Below are 20,751 nucleotides of genomic sequence, written 5' to 3' on the forward strand. Positions count from 1 at the left end.
TACTTTGTTTTGCAAAGTAGCAATATCTTTATTTACAAAATAATAGAGTTTCACAGAAACAGCTCTCTTTATAAGCATAAACTTTATAATTACACAGAACCCTGTAAATGATGTTAAGTATCTGGCCTAGTCAAAGCCCATAAGGGGCCTACTTTGGGGGTGACATCTTTCCCTCCCCTCACTCCATTAGTGATCAGCCAGGAGTCCCAAGATAGGTCGTGACTAATTTACATAAAGAAGCTGATTGCAGCTGCCCAGCTCAATCTATCCCAAAAACCAAGTTGTGTCCTCTCATCTCAGACACCTCCCACAGGGATAGATCTATTAAAAGAACATAAAATCAAGGAAACAGAAACTGAGATGAATATCAGACACATTCCTAAGCACCAAACTTTCTGGCACACATTAACCATCACCAAGGTTGGCAGTTCCAGTCTAAAACCACACGTAGACTTGAATACACTTTTTAAAAAATCTTGTGAAGCTTTTTGTAAAAAAAGAAACACACTTTGGAACTTTGGTTATTCTCCTGGTGAAGACAGTGGACAGGCATCTTCATGGGGCAGATCTTTGGCAAATTCGTCCCCAACTTGTCCTGGATGTTTGCCCCAGTCAGACAATAGCCTTCACACAAGGTTGTTTCTCAACCAGTTATTTCTCTGCAGCAGAACTCTCTCTTGGGATCTCCACAGTAAACTGAGTTTCAGAAGCTATTTCTCTCTACTTTCATACTTTAATATAAGCAACAGGACTTTTAAAAACTAAGACAGTTGACTAGACAAGTGAAGGATATTAGGACCAAAGAAACAAAACAAAACAGACTCTGGTTAGCCAAATTACAGTTCAATCTCTTGGTGCTTCAGTGAAAGAACATGGGGAATGGCTGGTGGCCTGGGCACAAAGGTGCCATAGGAAGGAGACGCTCCCAGCAGGGAGACTGCAGGCCCATCCTGCTTCAAATAACATGCACATAAATATGACTAACTTGGGCCTTCTTCCCTTTTCATGCCTTAGAAGAAACAATGCTTATGAGAACATACCCACCACTTTACAAAACATTCTTGAGTACGTGTGCTTGAACTGAAGAGTAAGGTCAATGTCAGACAAAACTGAGGCCTCTTCTCCCCTTGAGCCCCAGAACCACCGGTGTACCAGGTACACTGCCCTTGAGCAGAATCTACTTGCAGCATTTCTAAATTTACAGAAGTAATAAGGCTGCATGCTACTAGGGGTAGAATTGTATCCTCCAGAAAAAGAGGATACAAGCCCTAACCATTACACATAAACAGGGTCTCTGCATGTAATTAGTTAAGACGAGGTCATGCCAGAACAGGCTGGGTCTGGTGTTCTTAAAAGGAGGAGAGACTCAGGGACACACACACACGGGTAGAATTTCTCGTGGTAATGCAGGCGAAGATTGGAGTGCTACATCCATAAGTCAAAGAATGCCAAGAACTGCTGGCAACACCGGAAGCCAAGGAATGGAATAGATCCCCCCTCCTGGGGGGTCTTCAGAGAGCAGAGCCCTGCTGACACCTTGATTCCAGACTTCAGCCAGACTGCAAGAGAATAAATTTCTGTTATGTTAAGCCCCCTCATTTGTGGTGCTTTATACGGACAGCCTTGAGTCAAAGGATACAAAGAAAACAAAGTATTTCTAAAATGAAAGATAGCTCTAAGATTTGGGGATTTTATGAATCATAATTAGTAAGAGACCTGGAGGACCTGAAACACCTAAAGCAGCTCCTATTCCTTGAAGAGAAAATATTCTGACAAAACTCTAATTCATCTGAACCAATGTCATCCCAATCCTTGGAACAAAAAATAAGACCTGTCTGGTTTGTCAAGCAATTAAATTGCTCATTAAACTTGCCACCTGATCTGGAAAACAGAAAAATCACATTAGAATGATGTTAAAAGATGTTCTCATTGCGTATTTTAGTATCTACATTTTTTAAAGTCATGTACTGATAATGAAGTTACATTAGCCTTTTAAGACATCTTTGAACATAAATTGTATTAACTTGGATATCTCAGTAGGTTCAACAGGAGTAATGGAATTATCACCGCCAGAAACCATGACTTCCTTGGAAATGAAGATTGTATTTTTCCAAATACTATAAATAATGATGTTTAGAAGCTCTGTAACATTGAATCAGAGAGCTTAAATTTTCATCTGTATTTTTGAGATGGCTTGTAATGGAAATAGCATTCTGAAAAAAATATATCCAGAATGTAATTTAGTGGTAGTTAAATACTGGAAAGGAAATTGCTATGGTTGAATACCGGGTCATGGACGGAACACAGCCTAGAGCAACCTAACTAGTAGTAAGAACTTGGTCCCCTCACCCCCTCCTTGAGCTTTGGAATTGCTCACCTGGAAAGTAAGAGTGGGAAGGGATCATTTCCAAGATTCTTTCAAACTCCTCAATAATATTGACTGTGGACAATTTATTCTTAATTCTTCTGAAGCATATGGACTCAGGATTTCAGTTAAGTTTTCACTTAAAGTCAACACAGATATGCCAACTTCAGTGCCTCTACTTGCCAAACAGGCTCTCCAGAGGCTGGGACTGGAGGAAGAAGTCTTATTGAAACAGCCTCCTGCCTCTGGTGCCTGAACCCTGATTTGTGAAGTCTGTTCACTGCACTCACCACTGACCTGCACTCACTAAGCCCTGAACAATGAGATGGCACCAGCCAGAGGCAGCAGCCTTTCTTAACTGCACCAGGCACCAGATGGCAGGCCTTGCTGCCACTAACCTCAATTTCATTTTCTTTGAAAGGCTGCCAGATTCCTTTGTTTCAGCGAAGATAATTAAAGAATATACTTATTTTAATTATTGCTATTAATTTGTTAAGGTTCTTATTATCACTGTTCTGAAGAATTGATGGGCAGATTGCTCACTGTCAGCTATCATCCACCATTTGCCTGCCTCTCGCCTGTCCATCGCCTGCCTTACACCTATCCATCACCCAACGCACGAGGTTCACCTCCCGATCATCTGACAACAGTCAGCAAACTGATCGCCAACCACCAGTGGAGCACCAGCTGCCTGCTATTGACTGGAAGTTCTCTGTCACAGTACATGCAGGTTTGATTACATGTGGCTGCTGCCATTTTGAGACAACAGCCAGGCCCCATAGGACCCCTGGCCGGACTGACTGAGCTCCGTCTCCAGGATCCCTCAGCCCGACTGATCACTCCCTGTCTCTGGGGCCCTCACATCGACTGTCTGCTCCCTGCCGCCAGGACCCCCAGACCAACTGACTGAGCCCTATCATCGGGACCCCAGACCGACTGATTGCACCCGGCCTCCAGGATCCCACGACCACACCAAACACACCCAACCTCCAGGACCCCTGCCTGACCAACCACATCCCGCCTCCAGGACCTCCAGCTGACCACGTCCACACCCCGAGCTGCAGCTCCCCGTTTGCCAACACATTTCGAAGCCAGAGCAAAAAAATTTAAGTTTTTATTTCTTTACTTTTCTTGCTCTCTTTTCCTTTTGTTTACCTATTCCCTCAGACTCTTTCTCCCTTTTTTGCATGCTAACATCCAATTTCTTTTGATTACACTCTCACCTTTTCTATTATCTAGAACTTCTGTATAATCTTTTCTTATCCCATTAACAGCCACATTCTACATCCCTCTGCATCCTCTTTGTCCTCCATTAGAAACTGCAGACCTTATTGCATATCTGTTTGTTTTATTGAAGATAATATTTTAACTCATTCTGTTTATTATGATAATTTTGTTATTGTCCTCATAGAGGCTATTTGGTCTAGGATTGCATAGTGTCTGAATTGGGCACTGCTAATATTGATCTCCCCTTAAAGAAAGGGTTTTGGAAACCTATAGGGCCACTATAAGCCTATAGGAGGAAATCTGCAATACCCCAGATCTGCACTGCTAAAGGGGAAGATACATGAACAACATGAAGAATTGATGGAAAACTTGCATGCACATGAAATTAGGGAACTCTCAGGCCAAAAGGATTGATTACATATAATTTCAAAATTCTAGTTGTGGTCATTGCAGTACACTGACCTCCATAAATACAGCACCAGGACAAGTGGGAGCCAGACAGGCACTGGGTGACTGCCTTGCCAAGGAAAACAACTAAATGTGAGCAAATGGAGCTTCTAAGAGGTCAAGAGATAGAACATCATCATTTGTGTTTTTTGTGCAGAACTGACAGGAGCACAAGGAGCACCCAGATGCTTCAGGCAACTTTGTATTTTCTAAGGACCCAGAGAAATGGAAGACCATGTTTGCTAAAGAAAAAGGAAAATTTGGGCTGGGGAGATAGCTCAGTCGGTAGAGTGCTTGCCTTACAAGCACAAGGCCCTGGGTTCAATCCAGCACCGCAAAAACAAAAAAAAAAAAAAAAAAAAAAAAAAAAGAAGAAGAAGAAAAAGGAAAATTTGAATACATGGCAAAGGTGGGCAAGGCCCATTATGAAAGAGAAATGAAAATCTGTATCCTTCCTAAAGTGGAGGGAAAAGAAGTTCAAAGATTCCAATGCACCCAAGAGGCCTCCATCAGTCTTCTTGTTCTGTTCTGAGCATCGCCCCCAAATAAAGAACAAGTGGCCTATCCATAGGTGATGCTGCCAAGAAACTGGGAGAGATGTGGAATAGCACTGCTACAGATGACAAGCAGCCCCATGAAAACAAGGCTGCTAAGAAAAAGGGAAAGAATCCCGCTGTCTACTAAGCAAAGGGAAACCTGATGCAGCAAAAGGGGAGTCACCAAGGCTGAACAGAACAAGAAAAAGAAAGACCATTCAAGGTTGTTAAATTGTTCAGCTCTAATAAAGTTAGTTTCATAATTTGTGCTGTGATCACATTAGCCTAATTACAGTGTATCTCAGTTTTTCATAGTCAAATTGATTAAAACCAATGGGAAAAAAAAGATCTTAGAAGTGGTCACAGGAAAAGGGCCATCTTTTGCGCAGAATGATAAAGATACAGGCAGGAGGATTGCAAGTTTGAGGCCAACCTCAGGAGGTTAGTGAGGTTGCCCTCGGGAACTTAGAACCTGTCTCAAAATAAAAGTTAAAAAATAAGAACTGAGGATATAGCTCAGGGGTAAAGTGAGGCCCTGGGTTTAATTCCCAGTACCAAAAAAAGAAAAGAAAAAATAGAGACATCTTGATGAAAACAAAGCAAATAGAGTTTAGTACCATATCTTTAAAGTATAGAAAGAAAAACCAGTAAATGCAGAGTTCTGTAGACAGCAAAAAAAAAAAAAAAAAAAAAATCACAAAATATTGAGACAAAAACTTATTCAGCCTGCAAAGGTGAAAGAATCCATCACCAGTAAACGTGCACTCTAGGAGCAAACCTGGATCTACACAAAGGAGCAAAGAAAACATGAATTCTAATCTGTGGGCATATGACTTTTTTTTTTTTTTAATTCTTCATATGATCTCTTTAAAATAGAACTATTTAGGATTGGGGTACAGCTCAGTGGTGGAACACTTGCCTAGCAAGCATGAGACCCTGGATTCAATCCCCAGCACTGGGGGGAAAAAATTAAAAAAGAATCAAAAATTATTTAAAACAAAAATAACATTGTGGGGATTTTAGCATGTCTTAAGTAAAATGCATAAAAAAAAAAAAGCAAACATCTGGGAGTGGGAAAAGAATGTTATTGTTAAGGTTCTTATATGAAGTGATGTATCACTTTGTAGACTATGATAAGTCAGGTGCACTTGTACTCACCTTCAATCCCAGCTACCTGGGAGACTGAGGGAGAATCACAAGTCCAGGGGCCAGGCTGGGTAACTTCACAAGCCCATCTCAAGATAATTAATAAAAGGGCTGGGGATGTAGCTCAGTGGCAGAGCACCCTTGGGTTTGATCCCCAGTACCAAACCAAACCAAACCAAAAACCCATAACTGTAAAAGTATAATGAACAGCTCTAAAATTACTTGAATATCAAAACAAAGAATTTTAGCTAATAAGCCAACAATGATAAAATGAAAATGAAATAATAAAAATTACTCAGCAAGTTCAAAAGGCAGATAACGAAGAAAAATGGAACAAAAAAATCAAGGAGGTAAAAGACATCAGTATTACTGGTCTAAACACTCCTAAAAGGCAGAGATTGTCAGACTGGATTAAAAAAACATCAGCCTGGCCCACCTGGTGGTGCCTAACTATAATTGCAGGATTTTTAAATTTTGGGTCAGGGTCTTATTTAAGTTACTTAGGGCCTCGATAAATTGCTGAGGCTAGCTTTGAACTTGTGATCCTCCTGCCTCAGCCTCCCAAGATGCTGGGATTACAGGCGTGTACCACTGTGCCTAGATTGTTTTCATTTTTGCAGTGCTGGGGATTGAATCCAGGACCTCACAATGGTGAGGCAAGTATGCTACCACTGAGCTACGTTCCCAATCCAAAGTTTGAGGTAAAAGGATGGGAGCTGGGGTCTGGGGCACATGCCAGTAATCCCAGTCACTCGGGAGCTAAGGCAGGAGGATTTTAAGTTGGGGGCCAGCCCTGGCAATTTAGCAAGACCCTGTCTCAAAATAAAAAATAAAAAGGACTGGGTCTTAGCTTAGTGATAAATCATCCCTGAGTTACAAAAGAAAAAAAAAAAAAAAAAGATGGAAAACATCATGGTAGTGCTAAAAAAAAAATATTTTTTAAGTAGTAGAATTAACATCATGGAAAAAATTTCAAAGCAAAAAAAAAAATTATCAAGAATAAAAATGCCGGCGGGCGGCCGCCGCGTCTCGGGCGGCTTCCCACCCCGCCCCCCGCAGCTCAGGGTGACGCGTCTCCAATAACAGCTCACGGGGAGCCGCAGCCCGGGCACAGCGGCGCCGGCGCCCCTCCGCGCGCGCCCGCCCGCGGCCACCAGGAGAGCCGAGGGCCACGGCGGCCTGGAGCGCTTCTGCAGCCCCGGCAAGGGCCGGGGGGCTGCGGGCCCTGCAGCCCTTCCAGGTGGGGGACTTGCTCTTCTCCTGCCCGGCCTACGCCTACGTGCTCACGGTCAACGAGCGGGGCAACCACTGCGAGTACTGCTTCGCCAGAAAGAAGATTGGCCCATGCACAAGCTGGAGTGTTCTCCCATGGTTGTTTTTGGGGAAAACTGGAATCCTTCGGAGACTGTGAGGCTAACAGCAAGGATTCTGGCCAAGCAGAAAATCCACCCAGAGAGAACACCTTCTGAGAAATTGTTAGCTGTGAAGGAGTTTGAATCACATCTGGATAAGCTGGACAATGAGAAGAAGGATTTGATTCGGAGCGACATTGCTGCTCTCCATCAGTTCTACTCCAGGCACCTCGAATTCCCTGACCACAGCAGCCTCGTCGTGCTCTTTGCACAGGTTAACTGTAATGGCTTCACAATTGAAGATGAAGAGCTTTCTCACTTGGGATCTGCGATATTTCCTGATGTTGCATTGATGAATCATAGTTGTTGCCCCAATGTCATTGTGACCTACAAGGGGACCCTGGCGGAAGTAAGAGCCGTACAGGAAATCAGTCCTGGAGAAGAGGTATTTACCAGCTATATTGACCTCCTATACCCAACAGAAGACAGGAATGACCGGCTAAGAGATTCTTACTTTTTTACCTGTGAATGCCAGGAGTGCACCACAAAAGAGGATACAGCCAAGGTGGAAATCCGCAAACTCAGTGACCCCCCGAAGGCAGAAGCCATCCGTGACATGATCAGATATGCACGTAACGTCATTGAGGAATTCCGGAGGGCCAAGCACTACAAATCCCCTAGTGAGCTGCTGGAGATCTGCGAGCTCAGTCAGGAGAAGATGAGTACCGTGTTTGAGGACAGTAATGTATATATGTTGCACATGATGTACCAGGCCATGGGGGTCTGCTTGTACATGCAGGACTGGGAAGGAGCCCTGAGATACGGTCAGAAGATCATTAAGCCCTACAGACTGCAGCAGTCAGCCCTCTTTTCAAACCAGAGAGTACCTTCTGGATACAACCCTTCTGCTGGACAATAGTGAAGGAATCTCTAGAAGAAACAAGAGTAAGCACTATCCTTTGTACTCCCTCAACGTGGCCTCCATGTGGCTGAAGCTGGGAAGACTGTACATGGGCCTGGAAAACAAAGCTGCAGGAGAGAAGGCCCTGAAGAAGGCCATTGCAATCATGGAAGTAGCTCATGGCAAAGATCATCCGTATATTTCTGAGATAAAGCAGGAAATTGAAAGCCACTGAACTCGTGCATCATTTCAGTTTCCATTCAGAAACCTTAAAGGATTTGAATATTTCAAATCTTAGGCACCACTCCAGCGCTTCTCTAAACTAACTGAGATGAAACACTTCTTGCACTTAACCTTACACATGCCATCTTTGAAGGTGTTCTTGTTCTTTCATCAAAATATTAATTTGGAATGCTTTCTTTTTTCTAAGAGTAATGGCATGGTTTCATATAATATACTTTGAACACATCGAGTTTTTAAAATTGCATTTATTTTTCCCCTCATGCCTACTGTAATGTTCTGAACAAACTTAACTGATGTAAGAGAATAAAGAGAGTATTCAAGGTTATTAAAAAAAAAGAATAAAAATGCCATTATCATTTAATAATGATGTGTCAATTTAACAGAATTTAACAACCCTAAACATTACAAACCTAATAACAGCTTCAAAGCACATAAGCAAAAACAGAATTACATCCACAATCTAGTTAGGGATTTCAAGAATTCTCACTAATTGATGGGGTGGGGGTTGGGACAGGAATATAGAAGACCAGAAGAAGATATATTCTTTTGAAGTGCACATGGAACAATTAACAAATTGGATTATTTGTGGGCATGAAAGTTTAAAAGAAATCAAATCGCACCAAATGTTTCCTAGCCTCAATGGACTTAAGTTTGAAATCAGTAACACATAGATCTTTTGAAATCCCCAAACATTACAACACCAAATAACAAATATTTAAATAACCCATGAGTGAAAGACAAAACCTACAGGAAAATCAGAGCATTTTTGAACTGAATGAAAATAAAGACACAGCATATTAAAGTGTGCTGGGATGCAGTCAAAGCAGTGCTGAAAAGGAAATTCATAGGACTAAACTGCTTGTATTGATAAAATTCTCAAATGAATGACTCCAGCACACACTTTAAACTGTAAGAAAAACAAGAACAACCAAAAATAAGCAGAAAAGAAATACTAAAGAGTAAAAATAAGTGCAATAGAAAATAGATAAAAGCAAAAATCTGAGAGAAAATAGCTAAATTGATAAATCTGCTAAACTGATCTAGATAAAAAGAATGATCAAGTTAACCATGTTAAGAATAAGAGCCAAAACAAGTTTCTGGGTGAATTTTCTGGTATGAGAATTGCCTGTATCCACTATACCTCATCCTCTCTGTACAATTGCAACAATATTCTTTTTGGTTTTAATTTCTGAGAGGATGCTTGTGCTGTGGGAACAGCACATGGTGAGGGCACCAAGCACATAGTGTCTGGCACAAAGTAGGTGCTTAATATTTGTTCAATTAAACATTTTTTTAAAAAATAAGAGAATATCTTACAGATATTGCATGTTCAAAGGGGATATTATTAACTACACACCAATGCCAAGTATTTAGATAAAATGGACAAACCCCTTTAAAAACATGTAACACCAAAGCTCATTTAAGAATAACACAACCCTAAAAGTCTATTTTTAATATTGAATTTGCAATGTAAAAACGAAAGTATACTCTCAGTTCAGATTGGCTTTATTGGAGAAGTCTACATAATGACACAAATTCACTCAGAAAATTAAAAATCAGGAAACACTCTCCCACTAATGCTACTATGTCAGCATGATCCTCCTATAAAGTAAGAAAAACTACAAACCAATTTCAAGTTTAATCTAGATGTTGCAAGGATTATGAAAAGGGCCTGGGGTTGGAAGACCAATTAGTAGACTATAGAAACAGATGAAAAGGACTTCATTTTAATACTATGATTATCTGCAACAGTGATTCTGTTCCATGTAACCAATCATGACTGAGACAAGGGCACATTTATTGCAGAGGAAGTGCAGAATTGGTGGTTGAGGGTAGGGTCAAATCAGAAATTAATGGTAGCAATGAGGAACTAGGAGGATAGTAGTGTTAGTGAAAATACCAGAGGCTACACTTACAGTTGTAAATTGAATGCTTTGTTTGGAACACGAGTTTATGGTTCTGACATGTCTCCAGTATTATGAGTTCTTTGTCAGATAATTGAAAATGTTAAGACTTTAGTTCAGGAAAGGGCAATGCAGTACCAGAGGTCATGCCTATATAACTGATCCATTTTCCACCTCTGTCATATGCATTAGAATAGCATAATTTTTAAGACTTAACTACTCTTTCAGTGAGTCTTGTTTTTCACAAGGTAAGAAAATGAATTATAAAAACTAAATGCAATATAACTATACAACTTAATTATGACCCAGTAATCTTTCAAAAACAGTGCAATGACCAGGCATGGTGGTGCACCCCTGTAATCCCAGCCAGATCAGGAGAATGAGGCAGGAGGAGTCCAAGTTCAAAGCCAGCTTCAGCAATTTATTGAGGCTCTAAGCAACTTAAGGGCTGGAGATAGGACTCAGTGGTTAAGCACCCCTGGATTCAATTCCCAGTACCAAAACAAACAGTGCAGTCTAGAATTTCATGTGGAAGTCTACTGTCAAAAGCACCTGCTACAACCTGGAATCCCTTAAAGAAGTCCTAAGGTCACACACAAAAATGTCCAAACCCACTAGCAAGTACAGTTTAAAGGCCTCTCCTCTCCACCCTTACACAAGAAGTTTAACACATTTGGAAACCCAAAGAGTTCATGGCCTCTAACCATAACTAAGATAGCTGGCCTACATAGAAAAATCCATATATATATAGCTCATCATCTCTGGACCAAGTAAGCCATGAAGTCTCACACAATCCTAAATCTATACATCCAACAGGTAGTTTATGTTCTTAAAGTGACACTTTTGACTAAAAAGGCTGTCTCACTTAAAAGACCACCCTGAGGTCATAGGGTTCCTTTTACCAAACAAGGAGCTACATTTCTCATAAAAGGAAGAAAGCATTCCACCTGCTGTTAAACACAAAAACCTCAATTTAGGTGGTGATTTTTTAACCCTGGAAGAGCCTATAACAATCTCAGTTATAAAAAGCTGTTAATCTGGAAATAAATGTCCTAGAAATAGATGAAATTACTACTCAACAGTGGATAGGTTTTAAGATTTTCATTTTATTAAAAATATAGCAACATAATAGCAGCAGCATCTGATAAATCTTTACTAGTACCATTTAAAAGTAATCCTACTAACATAAATATACACCACCTATGCAGAATCTTAATGTTTACATTTTAAACTCTTCCCTTGAAAATCTATAGCACTGTTCTATTGAACTCATCAAGGTTAGGAAGATAATTATTTAACTATTAAATTGATTTATACAGCTACACAGTATATTCAAATTTAACCTTTTGTGGAAATCATGAATTCTCTAGCTTATTCTCTGAAAATGTTACCTACCAGTACCCCTAAACTGGTAGAAATCACTCTCTTCTAATTCTTTTAGTATGGTTTTCATGAATTTGAATTTACACAGTTACAAAATCACCTAACTAGCAAATAAAAACTAATCAGTAATAGAAGGAACTAACACTCATCCTAATCCTGGGGAAATAAAATTTAGAGGCAAAATATGTGAAGTCTCCTCAAAATTGACAATTTTTCAAATTACAATGTTAACTAGACATATATTTTAAAAATCAGGCAACATATTAAAAATCTACTTAAAAGTACTTTAAAATATTACATTAGATGTTGGAGGGGAAGCCCAGTGGTAGAACACTTGCCGAAGTCTGATCCCCAGCAACCTCCCATAAGGAAAGGATGTATTACATATAAACTATAAAGGTATCTAACCCATTAAGTCCCAAGTTTTCAATTCTCTAAATATTTCAATGAAATTGATATAAATGCACCAAAATAGTTTGGAAATCATAATCTAGAACTTATATGTCCTTTACATATTTTCAAACATTCTAATCATTCACCTATTACTTTTCTCAAAAGAATAGACCCCTATGAACAATTACTTCAAAGTTACTATAAGTGGTATACTTGTTGCTCCACTTATGGTTTTATAGGTGGTCATTCCACATCAGGGATGACAGAAAAAAATGGGTTAAACTGGAATGGAAAGGTGTGTATTAGGTACTATATCTAACCTGACCGAATATGAACCAAAAACCATAAATGGCTTTAGCTTTTATTTCTAAAATATCACTCTCTTCATGCAAAATCACCAATAAAAGTATCCTAAGAAAACAACAAAAATTTCACCCATAAACCCAAGATGAAGTAGGGAAGTCAGTTTTATTTTTAAAAGATTACTTTATTACATTTATACTAGACTCCTGCTTCCAGAAATATAATTTAGCCCTTTTTAGAGCACTAACTTTTGAATTCTGAAAATAATTCAAAATGACTATGACATTAGTAAATAAACATATGAAAATACTAAACATATAGGTAGTGAAAACAAAAAAAATATTTAAACACAAAGAGTACATGATCACTGTACTTTCACTTTGTAGGAATGGCTCAACTTCATAACCCACTCAGTTAAAATCAAATACTATCTTTTACCATGAAAATACAAGAAATAGCCTCACTGAAATGTTATTAAATGCATCCCTCCAAAGGAATTTATTTTAATTGCTAACTCAACTAAAAATGATTAAATGAAAACAGTCTGCATTTATAATACAGTGCAGATCCAAAAACTAACTTTTAAAAGCCTATTACGATACTTTAAATACTTAAATTTGAATAATCTCCTTAGTTGACAGCAGATTTGGATCAGTTTGCTTTCTCAATTTTTAAAATAAAGATAGCAACATACACATACATAGGAATGATTGAGGTTCTTGAAAATGATTTATATCACAAAAGAAATTATTTTCTTGACAAAATAACCTTTTGGTTATAAATAACAGTTTTTATTTTTAATTGAGCATGTCAAAATTTAAGCTTCTGACAGTGAAGATCAAGGCAGACACTTCTTCAAAAGAAGAATTCTAAACATGGGCAAAGTCACAAGATGACCCGATTATAAGCTAAATCAGATTGATGGAAAATAGTAGCTAAGGAGATAAATGTAGAAGTTAAGGATTTGCAAGTTTTCACACACGAAACTGACTGGCTAGCTTATGAAAGACCTGTTACAGTTCAGCAAGCATTGCTGAAGTCCAATTTAAGGAACATAGTGTCTTCTCTGTATAATCAAGCTTAAAAAGAATCACAGAAGGTATGAAGTGTAAATGGGCTGTCTTTTGGCCTTACCTCAAGTTTTCCTGACAACATCTACCTGGGAGATGAAAAGAAATAGTCTTAAAGGAAAAAATCAAAATACCTTTAAAGAAAGTAATAAACAAATGGAAACATGTCATCTCTCAGTGAACAAAGAGAACTCATTCTCTCTCACATACACACACCCTAGAAGGCTTTGCTTCCATGTAAGAAAATGTCAAATCTTGTATGCCTAGATTCTCAGCTTTTTAAAAAAAAATTTTTTTTGTAGTTGTATATAGACAACATGGCTTTATTTTATTTATTTTTACATGGTGCTAAGGATCAAACCCAGAGTCTCACACGTGCTAGGCAAGCACTCTGCCACTGAGCTACAACCCCAGACCCATTCTCAAGCTTTTGAAAATCACTCTTTCAAAACCAGTATGATTATTTTAAAGCTGAATAAATATCATCAGCAAGAAAAACAAAATTAGTGGCAGGAATAAAATTAAATATTAATTTCTAACATTAAAAAAGAGTCCACAGTACAAGCAAATATTTAAACTTGAAATGATTGATTTGTAGATAGATACCACACAAACATACACTCTCCATGTCAAAACAATCTCTGTGCCAACTAAATCAAGAGCAGGATGAAAATTAAGATGTTTTGAAATGTATAAACAACTACTTTCCTCTAAAATACTTAGCTTTATTAGAGAAATGGTACTAAAAATAACAGATTCAAACAACATTTGCTCTATTCTACTTACATATCATAAATAAGACAGCTGTTGATGCAAGACACACACTCCTTCACAATCTTTCCATATACACCCAAGCATTCTTGTATCAGAATAAGCTGTTTACCAGCCAACCTTATGTGGTTGAATGATTAAAATGACCACCTATACTTTACATAGTAAAGCATTTTCCAAAATTTTAATGTACACAGTGACCAAAAAGGAAAAAAAAAACAAAAAACAAACAAAAAAAAAAAAAACACAGTAATTCTGAACACATGAAGATGATTAAGCAGCTTCATAATCAAACCAGGCTTCATAACTTGCAAAAAGAACAACTCTTTCCATTCTCCACCAAATACTTAAGTTTCAACAGTATTGACATTTAAAAAAACTCAAGTTGAAACCAAGTAACTAATATGCTACTTAACTTTTTAAATCTATAAAAGTAACTCATCCCATGAGGTAAGGCAACTGAGTAATTTGATTGTATTAGATTGCATTAAAATAATTATACTTGATTTTTAATAAAATGCTAATTAAAAGTACTTTTGGAAATATAACAATAATGAAAAGAGTTCAGAAACTACAAGTTAAAGTTTTGGGGGGAAAAATTAGCAATGTTGTCATTTTACTACTTGCATACTTTCTGCAAAAAGTGAATGATGGATGACCAATATCTTAAACTCAAGTAAACAGTCTTAAAAACAAAACAAATAACCTCCCAAATACTTCTTGCCCTCCTTTTAAGTATAATTTCTGCACACTGTTTATGGGAAAATGATTGAGAGGTAATTAAGGCCACCCAATGTAGTCAACTGAAAGGTTTCCTTTGATTTGAGGAAAATAGAGCATGTTTCATTTTTAGTTATTACAGTATAAAACTGATGGTCCCAAAACTGCAGTTGTGTTAAACTCGAAAGTCAGTCTTGAAAACAGAACTTCCTTCTCATATGAGGTGAACTAAGTAAGCTCTTCTGACATACCACTTGCACACTTCTCTATGGGTGTGAATATCTAGATTCCATATGAATTGAGAATGACAAGCACATATAAAATTCTAGAAAACAGTATACCACTTTGTAGAAGGCACTAAAGCTTCAGCTTGTGCTCCCATAGCCCATTTTGAAAACCCAGTTTCCTTTTTATGAGGGCATCTTTGCCACCTACAGCTGACAAGTCACACTGCAATATTATTCATAATAAACTTGGAAATGTCAAGAAAGTTCAAAAAGAAATGCTTACTTTGTGGGTAGACCCAATGATTCTAAACACTGAATACTAATACATTATTATTAGTATTCAACACAGTTGCTCTTCCTTTTGAAAGAGAACAGTAGCATGCATTGTCAGTTGTTTCTTAATCCACTTATTTAAGCAATTTTAATCTGTAAAACTATTTTAAAGAAAAACTGTTGTCCTAAACAGTGAGCAAAAGAAAACACAAGAGTGAGAATTTAACACAATCACTGTAAATCCTGTGAAGTAAATGTTAAAACTTCTTACATACTTTGCACTTAACAAGGGTGTGTATATATTTGCACCAATTTCAAGCACATCATCAAACTGTATATAATGAAAATTTTTTTTAAAAAAAGTAAAACAATACAAAATTCAATAACTAGCTTTTTTTTTTTTTTTTTTTTTTTTTTTTTTTAAAGAGCCTCCAATGTTTACCTCCAGTCTTTAGGGAAAGTACAAATTTGGATCAATGATGTTTAATTTATTTGCAACGGTTCTTGGCAAACACTAACAAATCACATGACGTGTGTCAGCCACCATGGAAACACAGTTTTTATAAGATGAGGGGTTTGGGTAACATCTGGTATTTTCATGATGTCCATGCTTTATTTTCTTACTCAGTAACAAGATGTCCATAACATCACCTAACAATTAGAAAAGCTGTTAGCCTCTAACTTCATACTTGGCTAGATTTCTTCCCTGTTTACATCTTGTTGAGAATTAAAAGCTTTGGATTTTATTCCACCATTGAGTGTAGAGGTGCATAAGACAGTCCTATACTGCTTCTGTTTTGGTAGAGAGGTTTTCTTCATTTGGTTGACAATTCCCATTTTGCTGTACTTTGTTTTCCTCAGTCCTTGGTACGTCCTTATCATCTACTTCTTTGACCACACTTGAATCTGGCTCTTTATTGTGCTCCTTCTCCTACAATAAATATGAAGGTATACATTTACTTACTATTCCCCTCAAGAGTTACCAGCTATGATGGCTAAATGACATATCTTAATCTGTGAATTAATAAAATTGGATGATTTACTTCCATTATTTTTTCATTAAAAAGAACATGCAGGATGTATCGATTTGACTTTTGCACTTCTCATAAAACATGAGCAACTAAATTAGAATAGATGAACAGAAATCCTAAGGAAGAACACAGTAAATGTGGACAAGACTTAAAAAAGTGAGACTGACCTGTTGAAAGCATGAAATAACTTCCAAAAATAACATAAGAAGCAAAAATAAAGGAATGCAAAAAAGAAAGTAAATATTCCTCTTAGAGAAGACTGTTTAAGAACAGTTCGAATTCTAGTCTCAGCTTAAAGGAGAATAAATGAGATCAAAGAGTGGCACACAGTAAATGCTCAATAATTATTATCAATGACAACCCTAACTCTCTACCAGTAGGAAATTACATAATTAAAGTCCCAGAACTCAATTTCCAATACAAACATATTTTATGAGGACAGATAAGAAAATTGACATAATTCATAAGCACATTATTTGTGCAAGAAAAAGCTTACTTGGTAGAATTTGGTTTTCCAATACATAATTCAACAAACCTAATTTTAAATATGTATTACAAAGTCAATGACTAAAGTCTTGTCAAATTTGCTGAAACATATATTGAGGAAAATGGCATCAGGCAGAAATTTTAACAGATAAAAATGTGTCAAATACATTTGCTGCCCAGAGATTTTCTAAAAATTTTCTTATTGCATGCCATTTTCTGATTCTCTAAAATAAGGAATGCAATTGTTTAAATCTTAATTGGTTCTTATCTCTTCAAACTTTAATGTGGAAAAATTAGTAATTTAATAAATATTTTTAAATGTCAAGGATATAAAAGACTGTTGCCCTCAAGAAGCATTCAGTCTGACAAAGAACAATCTCAATTAATTATTCAGTGCCAAACACTGTTAACTACTGCTTACTTTAACTGAAGTACTATTCTTCTCCAGCTTCTCCTTTCCATCTCTATCATTAGAACTCTTTCTTGTGGAGGTTGAACGCTCTCTGTCTCTTCTTTCACCAATGTGGTCCCTTTCTTTTTCTCTCTTTTTATCTTTCTTATTTCTGCTGTAAGAATATTCATAAGTCAACTTTTAAGAAATCAGAAACATACCATATTATTTATCCTTATCTAACACAGGGTATCTAAAATAATACATTATAAATAAACTTGTTAGTAAGTTGGTATGACAAAGTAACAAAAACAGGTTCTATAACCTGACTTATTCCACCCCTTCGCCCTAATGTTTTTTAAAACTACACCAGTTTTTTGCAGCAGCCATCCAATGTTTGCACAAAAAACATTTGGTACTGCAAATGTATTACTTTTATAATATTCAGGATTTATTTATCTACCAGAATAAGGATAAAATAAAACCAAATAGCTAATTTGTACCAGTGGGTTCCTTACTCATGAATTCAACCGACCACAGATTAAAACTATGTGGGGCAGCAACTCAGGAGGCTGAGACAAGAGATCAAGGCCAGCCTGGGCAACTTAGCAAAACCCAGTCTTAAAATTATTAATTAAAAAAAAAAATGTGTGTGGGGAGACTGCATCTGTACTAAACATTTAAGACTTTTTTTTTGGTGCTGGGGACATGCATTCTACCACTAAGCTACACACAGCCCCCTACAGAATTTCTTGTCATTTCCTAAAACAGTACAGTATACCAACTACTTACACAGCATCACAGCATTTACACTGTATTATATTCTATATTGTGTATATTCTATAAGTAATTTAGAGATAACGTTTACAAGAGAATGTTCACATTATGTGTAAATACTATCTACTGTTTTATGTTAGGGTTTAGCATTCATGCATTTTGGGATCTACAGAGGGTCCTGGATGCAATACCTCAAAAATACTGAAGAGAGACAGTGTTCTTTTATGAATCTTTTCAAAGCAGTATATGAATAAGCAGAAAGGGAAAAAAAGGATAAAGAATCAGATGTGGCTCCCAGGCAGGGCTGAATGACCATTGGTAAAACTTTGAGGTTCCAAGTGTATCACCTTGGAAAGTGACAAAACTGGATCCACAGCTCATTCCACACAACAGAAATAAATCTAACTGGATTAAAGATCTATTTTCAAAACTATTCAAGTTCTAGAGATAAACATGGATAAATTTCTTTACAATTTGAGTAGAGATAAATCTTTTCGAAACATTTCTCCTATCAATTTATTTTAAACTCCAGGTATAAGCTGGGTGCAGGGGTGCATGCCTGTAATCCCAGTGGTTCAGGAGACTGAGGCAGGCGGAGTGTTGAGTTCAAAGCCAGCCTCAGCAACTTAGTGAGAACCTATCTCTAAGTAAAAAATAAAAGGGCTGGGAATATGGCTCAGTGGTTAAGCAACCCTAGGTTCAAACCCTAGTACCAAAAAAAACAAACTCCAGGTATATAAAAGGAAAATTTATAAATCTGCCTGTTTATAAGGCAAAACAATAAAACACCATTAACCTATTCAAAGGAAAAAGGCCAAAAATACTACTTGTCACATATGTGTATTTATCTTTAAACGTAATTCTTAAAAATCAAGGGAACAATAACCTCAAGAATAAAATACTTGGGAATAAATTTATAGACTTACTCATAAATTTACATCAATAAACCTAACTATATAGCACAAACCCTATAACCCACCCAATACCATTTCCGGAAATTTTTCCTACACACCAGTACACTACAAAACAATGTTAAGTCCAAAGTTGTTCATTACAGGATTACACAGTATGAAACAAGAAAATTTGAGAAAACCATTCTACTGTAGGCTGGTAAAATAAACCAAGGTACTACACCATGCAAATCTAATTCCAAGCATTTATAAAAAGGAATGAATTCTGACTGACCAATATGGAAAAATTTTCTAATAGTTAAGTAAATTGTGTACAACAATATATATTTGTTATTTAATGAGAAAAATAAAACATATTCTCATATTTGTATACAAAACTGGAATGACACACAGAAAAACTTTCATTATTTATGGAGACAAAACAGATGAGCACATGGATGAAATTAAGTCTTCTCATCACGAAACTTTTTGTATTTATTTGTTAAGGATACAAATGTATTTACTCATTCAAAATATAAAATTTTAAAAACAGATTAAAAAGAAAAAAACAAATTCTTTTTTAATTTTTCCTGCTTCCTTTTCTTTAGTTTTGGCACTAGTTTTCTACCTACCTCCTAGGTGATGGAGACCTAGAAGACTTCCTTTTTAAGTTTTTTGACGTTCTTGGTGATCTGGAAGAACTCCTGCTCCTCCTCCTACGCCTTTCCCTAAAAGCCAAAAACATCATTTTAAAAAACAAATGAAATAAAAGGCAATTCAAAAATACAAAGCAAAGGGGTCCCTAGCTGAACTTTCAATTAAGTAATAATCCTCATAAGTCAGTTTTTTAATTATAGTTTATTATTATTTATTTTTTGTAGTATAGGGATTGAACCCAAGTCCTCACATATACAAGTGTTCCAACATCCCCAGCCCCTTAAAGGCCAGTTTAAACCCACATCCTTTATAAACATATTCTGTTATGTAATTTTAGGACAGGTCAAATTATGAGCCATAAATTTTATAGAGGACAAAAGAACCTTTACCTAAAATTTCATATTAGAAAGAATGGAGGGCCTCCTTTTCCATGTGGTATATCTGAACAATAATTTCTTGAGTAGAAAAAATATTGATGGTTCATTCTCTCAAATACGTCTTTCTCAGATCCTAAAATGTTTTGCCTATTAGATCCTTTGTCATGCATCTAGCTCCTTGCTGCCCCACTGTGGATTATTGTGTAACAAAATAACATGTAAATTAGAACTGAAGGGTAAATTAGTCTGCAAAACTAAACTAACCACGCCCAAGTATTAGAATATCTCCAAAAAGGTATTTAAATCAGTATCATTTTACAGAAAAATTGTTTTTCCCTCCAGTCTGTCATTTTATTATTGCTGTTTTATTAATTTAAAACTGAGTACACAAGTTGCTTAAATATAGGTAAAGTAGTTAAAATCTGGGATTTAAATATGGCAAATTAAGAAATACAGACTGTTAATTATTATTCAAATTATTTTGCTTATTAGTAAATGATGTATACATAAAACTACTTCATTTTTAAGAGTGATTCACTCAAAAACAAAGAACTTCATCATGTTCATAATCCAAGGGATGAGATATAAGAATGTATTTATTAAATGCCAATGAATCTAATGATACCCTTCCATACCCCTTTTAAGGAGCCCTGATAATCAAGAACCACAGAGTTGAAACAAATCAATCCTCTGGATTTCAATTTCTCTTTACTATCTTATATTTTTCATTTATAAAATTAAACACTAAACAATGCTCACATTATTAGTGGTACAAATTTTTTTTTTTTTTTTTTTTTTTTTTTGCGGTGCTGGGGATCGAACCCAGGGCCTTGTGCTTACAAGGCAAGCACTCTACCTGAGCTATCTCCCCAGCCCTATGG

The 20,751-nt window shown here is 36.8% G+C and overlaps 2 protein-coding genes and 1 pseudogene across 6 annotated transcripts in view; 2 read left to right on the forward strand and 1 right to left on the reverse strand.

Annotated features, from left to right (window-relative positions):
* Positions 1-20,751, forward strand: part of LOC306664130 (high mobility group protein B1-like) — a 642,241-nt pseudogene that overhangs the window by 65,463 nt on the left and 556,027 nt on the right. The window lies entirely within an intron of this gene.
* Positions 6,805-8,539, forward strand: LOC306664600 (N-lysine methyltransferase SMYD2-like; the record flags this gene model as incomplete). Its single annotated transcript, XM_079145577.1, is given in 4 exon segments — positions 6,805-6,933; positions 6,935-7,043; positions 7,046-7,920; positions 8,018-8,539. Coding segments are annotated over 4 exon segments (1,305 nt in total), but the record flags the coding sequence as incomplete, so codon positions are not given.
* Positions 11,208-20,751, reverse strand: part of SREK1 (splicing regulatory glutamic acid and lysine rich protein 1) — a 36,019-nt gene continuing 26,475 nt past the window's right edge. For 3 of the 4 annotated variants that reach the window (XM_079144868.1, XM_079144871.1, XM_079144870.1), the window contains 3 exons: positions 19,469-19,564; positions 17,200-17,344; positions 11,208-16,192 (listed from right to left, as the gene is read on the reverse strand). In XM_079144868.1, coding sequence (XP_079000994.1) covers positions 16,043-16,192; positions 17,200-17,344; positions 19,469-19,564 — 391 coding nt within the window. In that variant the 3' untranslated portion in view covers positions 11,208-16,042. The remainder of the gene's footprint in view (positions 16,193-17,199; positions 17,345-19,468; positions 19,565-20,751) is intronic. The other variant, XM_079144869.1, reaches the window with a different exon arrangement.

This window comes from Sciurus vulgaris (genome assembly GCF_902686455.1).
Source record: "Sciurus vulgaris genome assembly, chromosome: 6".
NCBI classification, from domain to species: domain Eukaryota; kingdom Metazoa; phylum Chordata; class Mammalia; order Rodentia; family Sciuridae; genus Sciurus; species Sciurus vulgaris.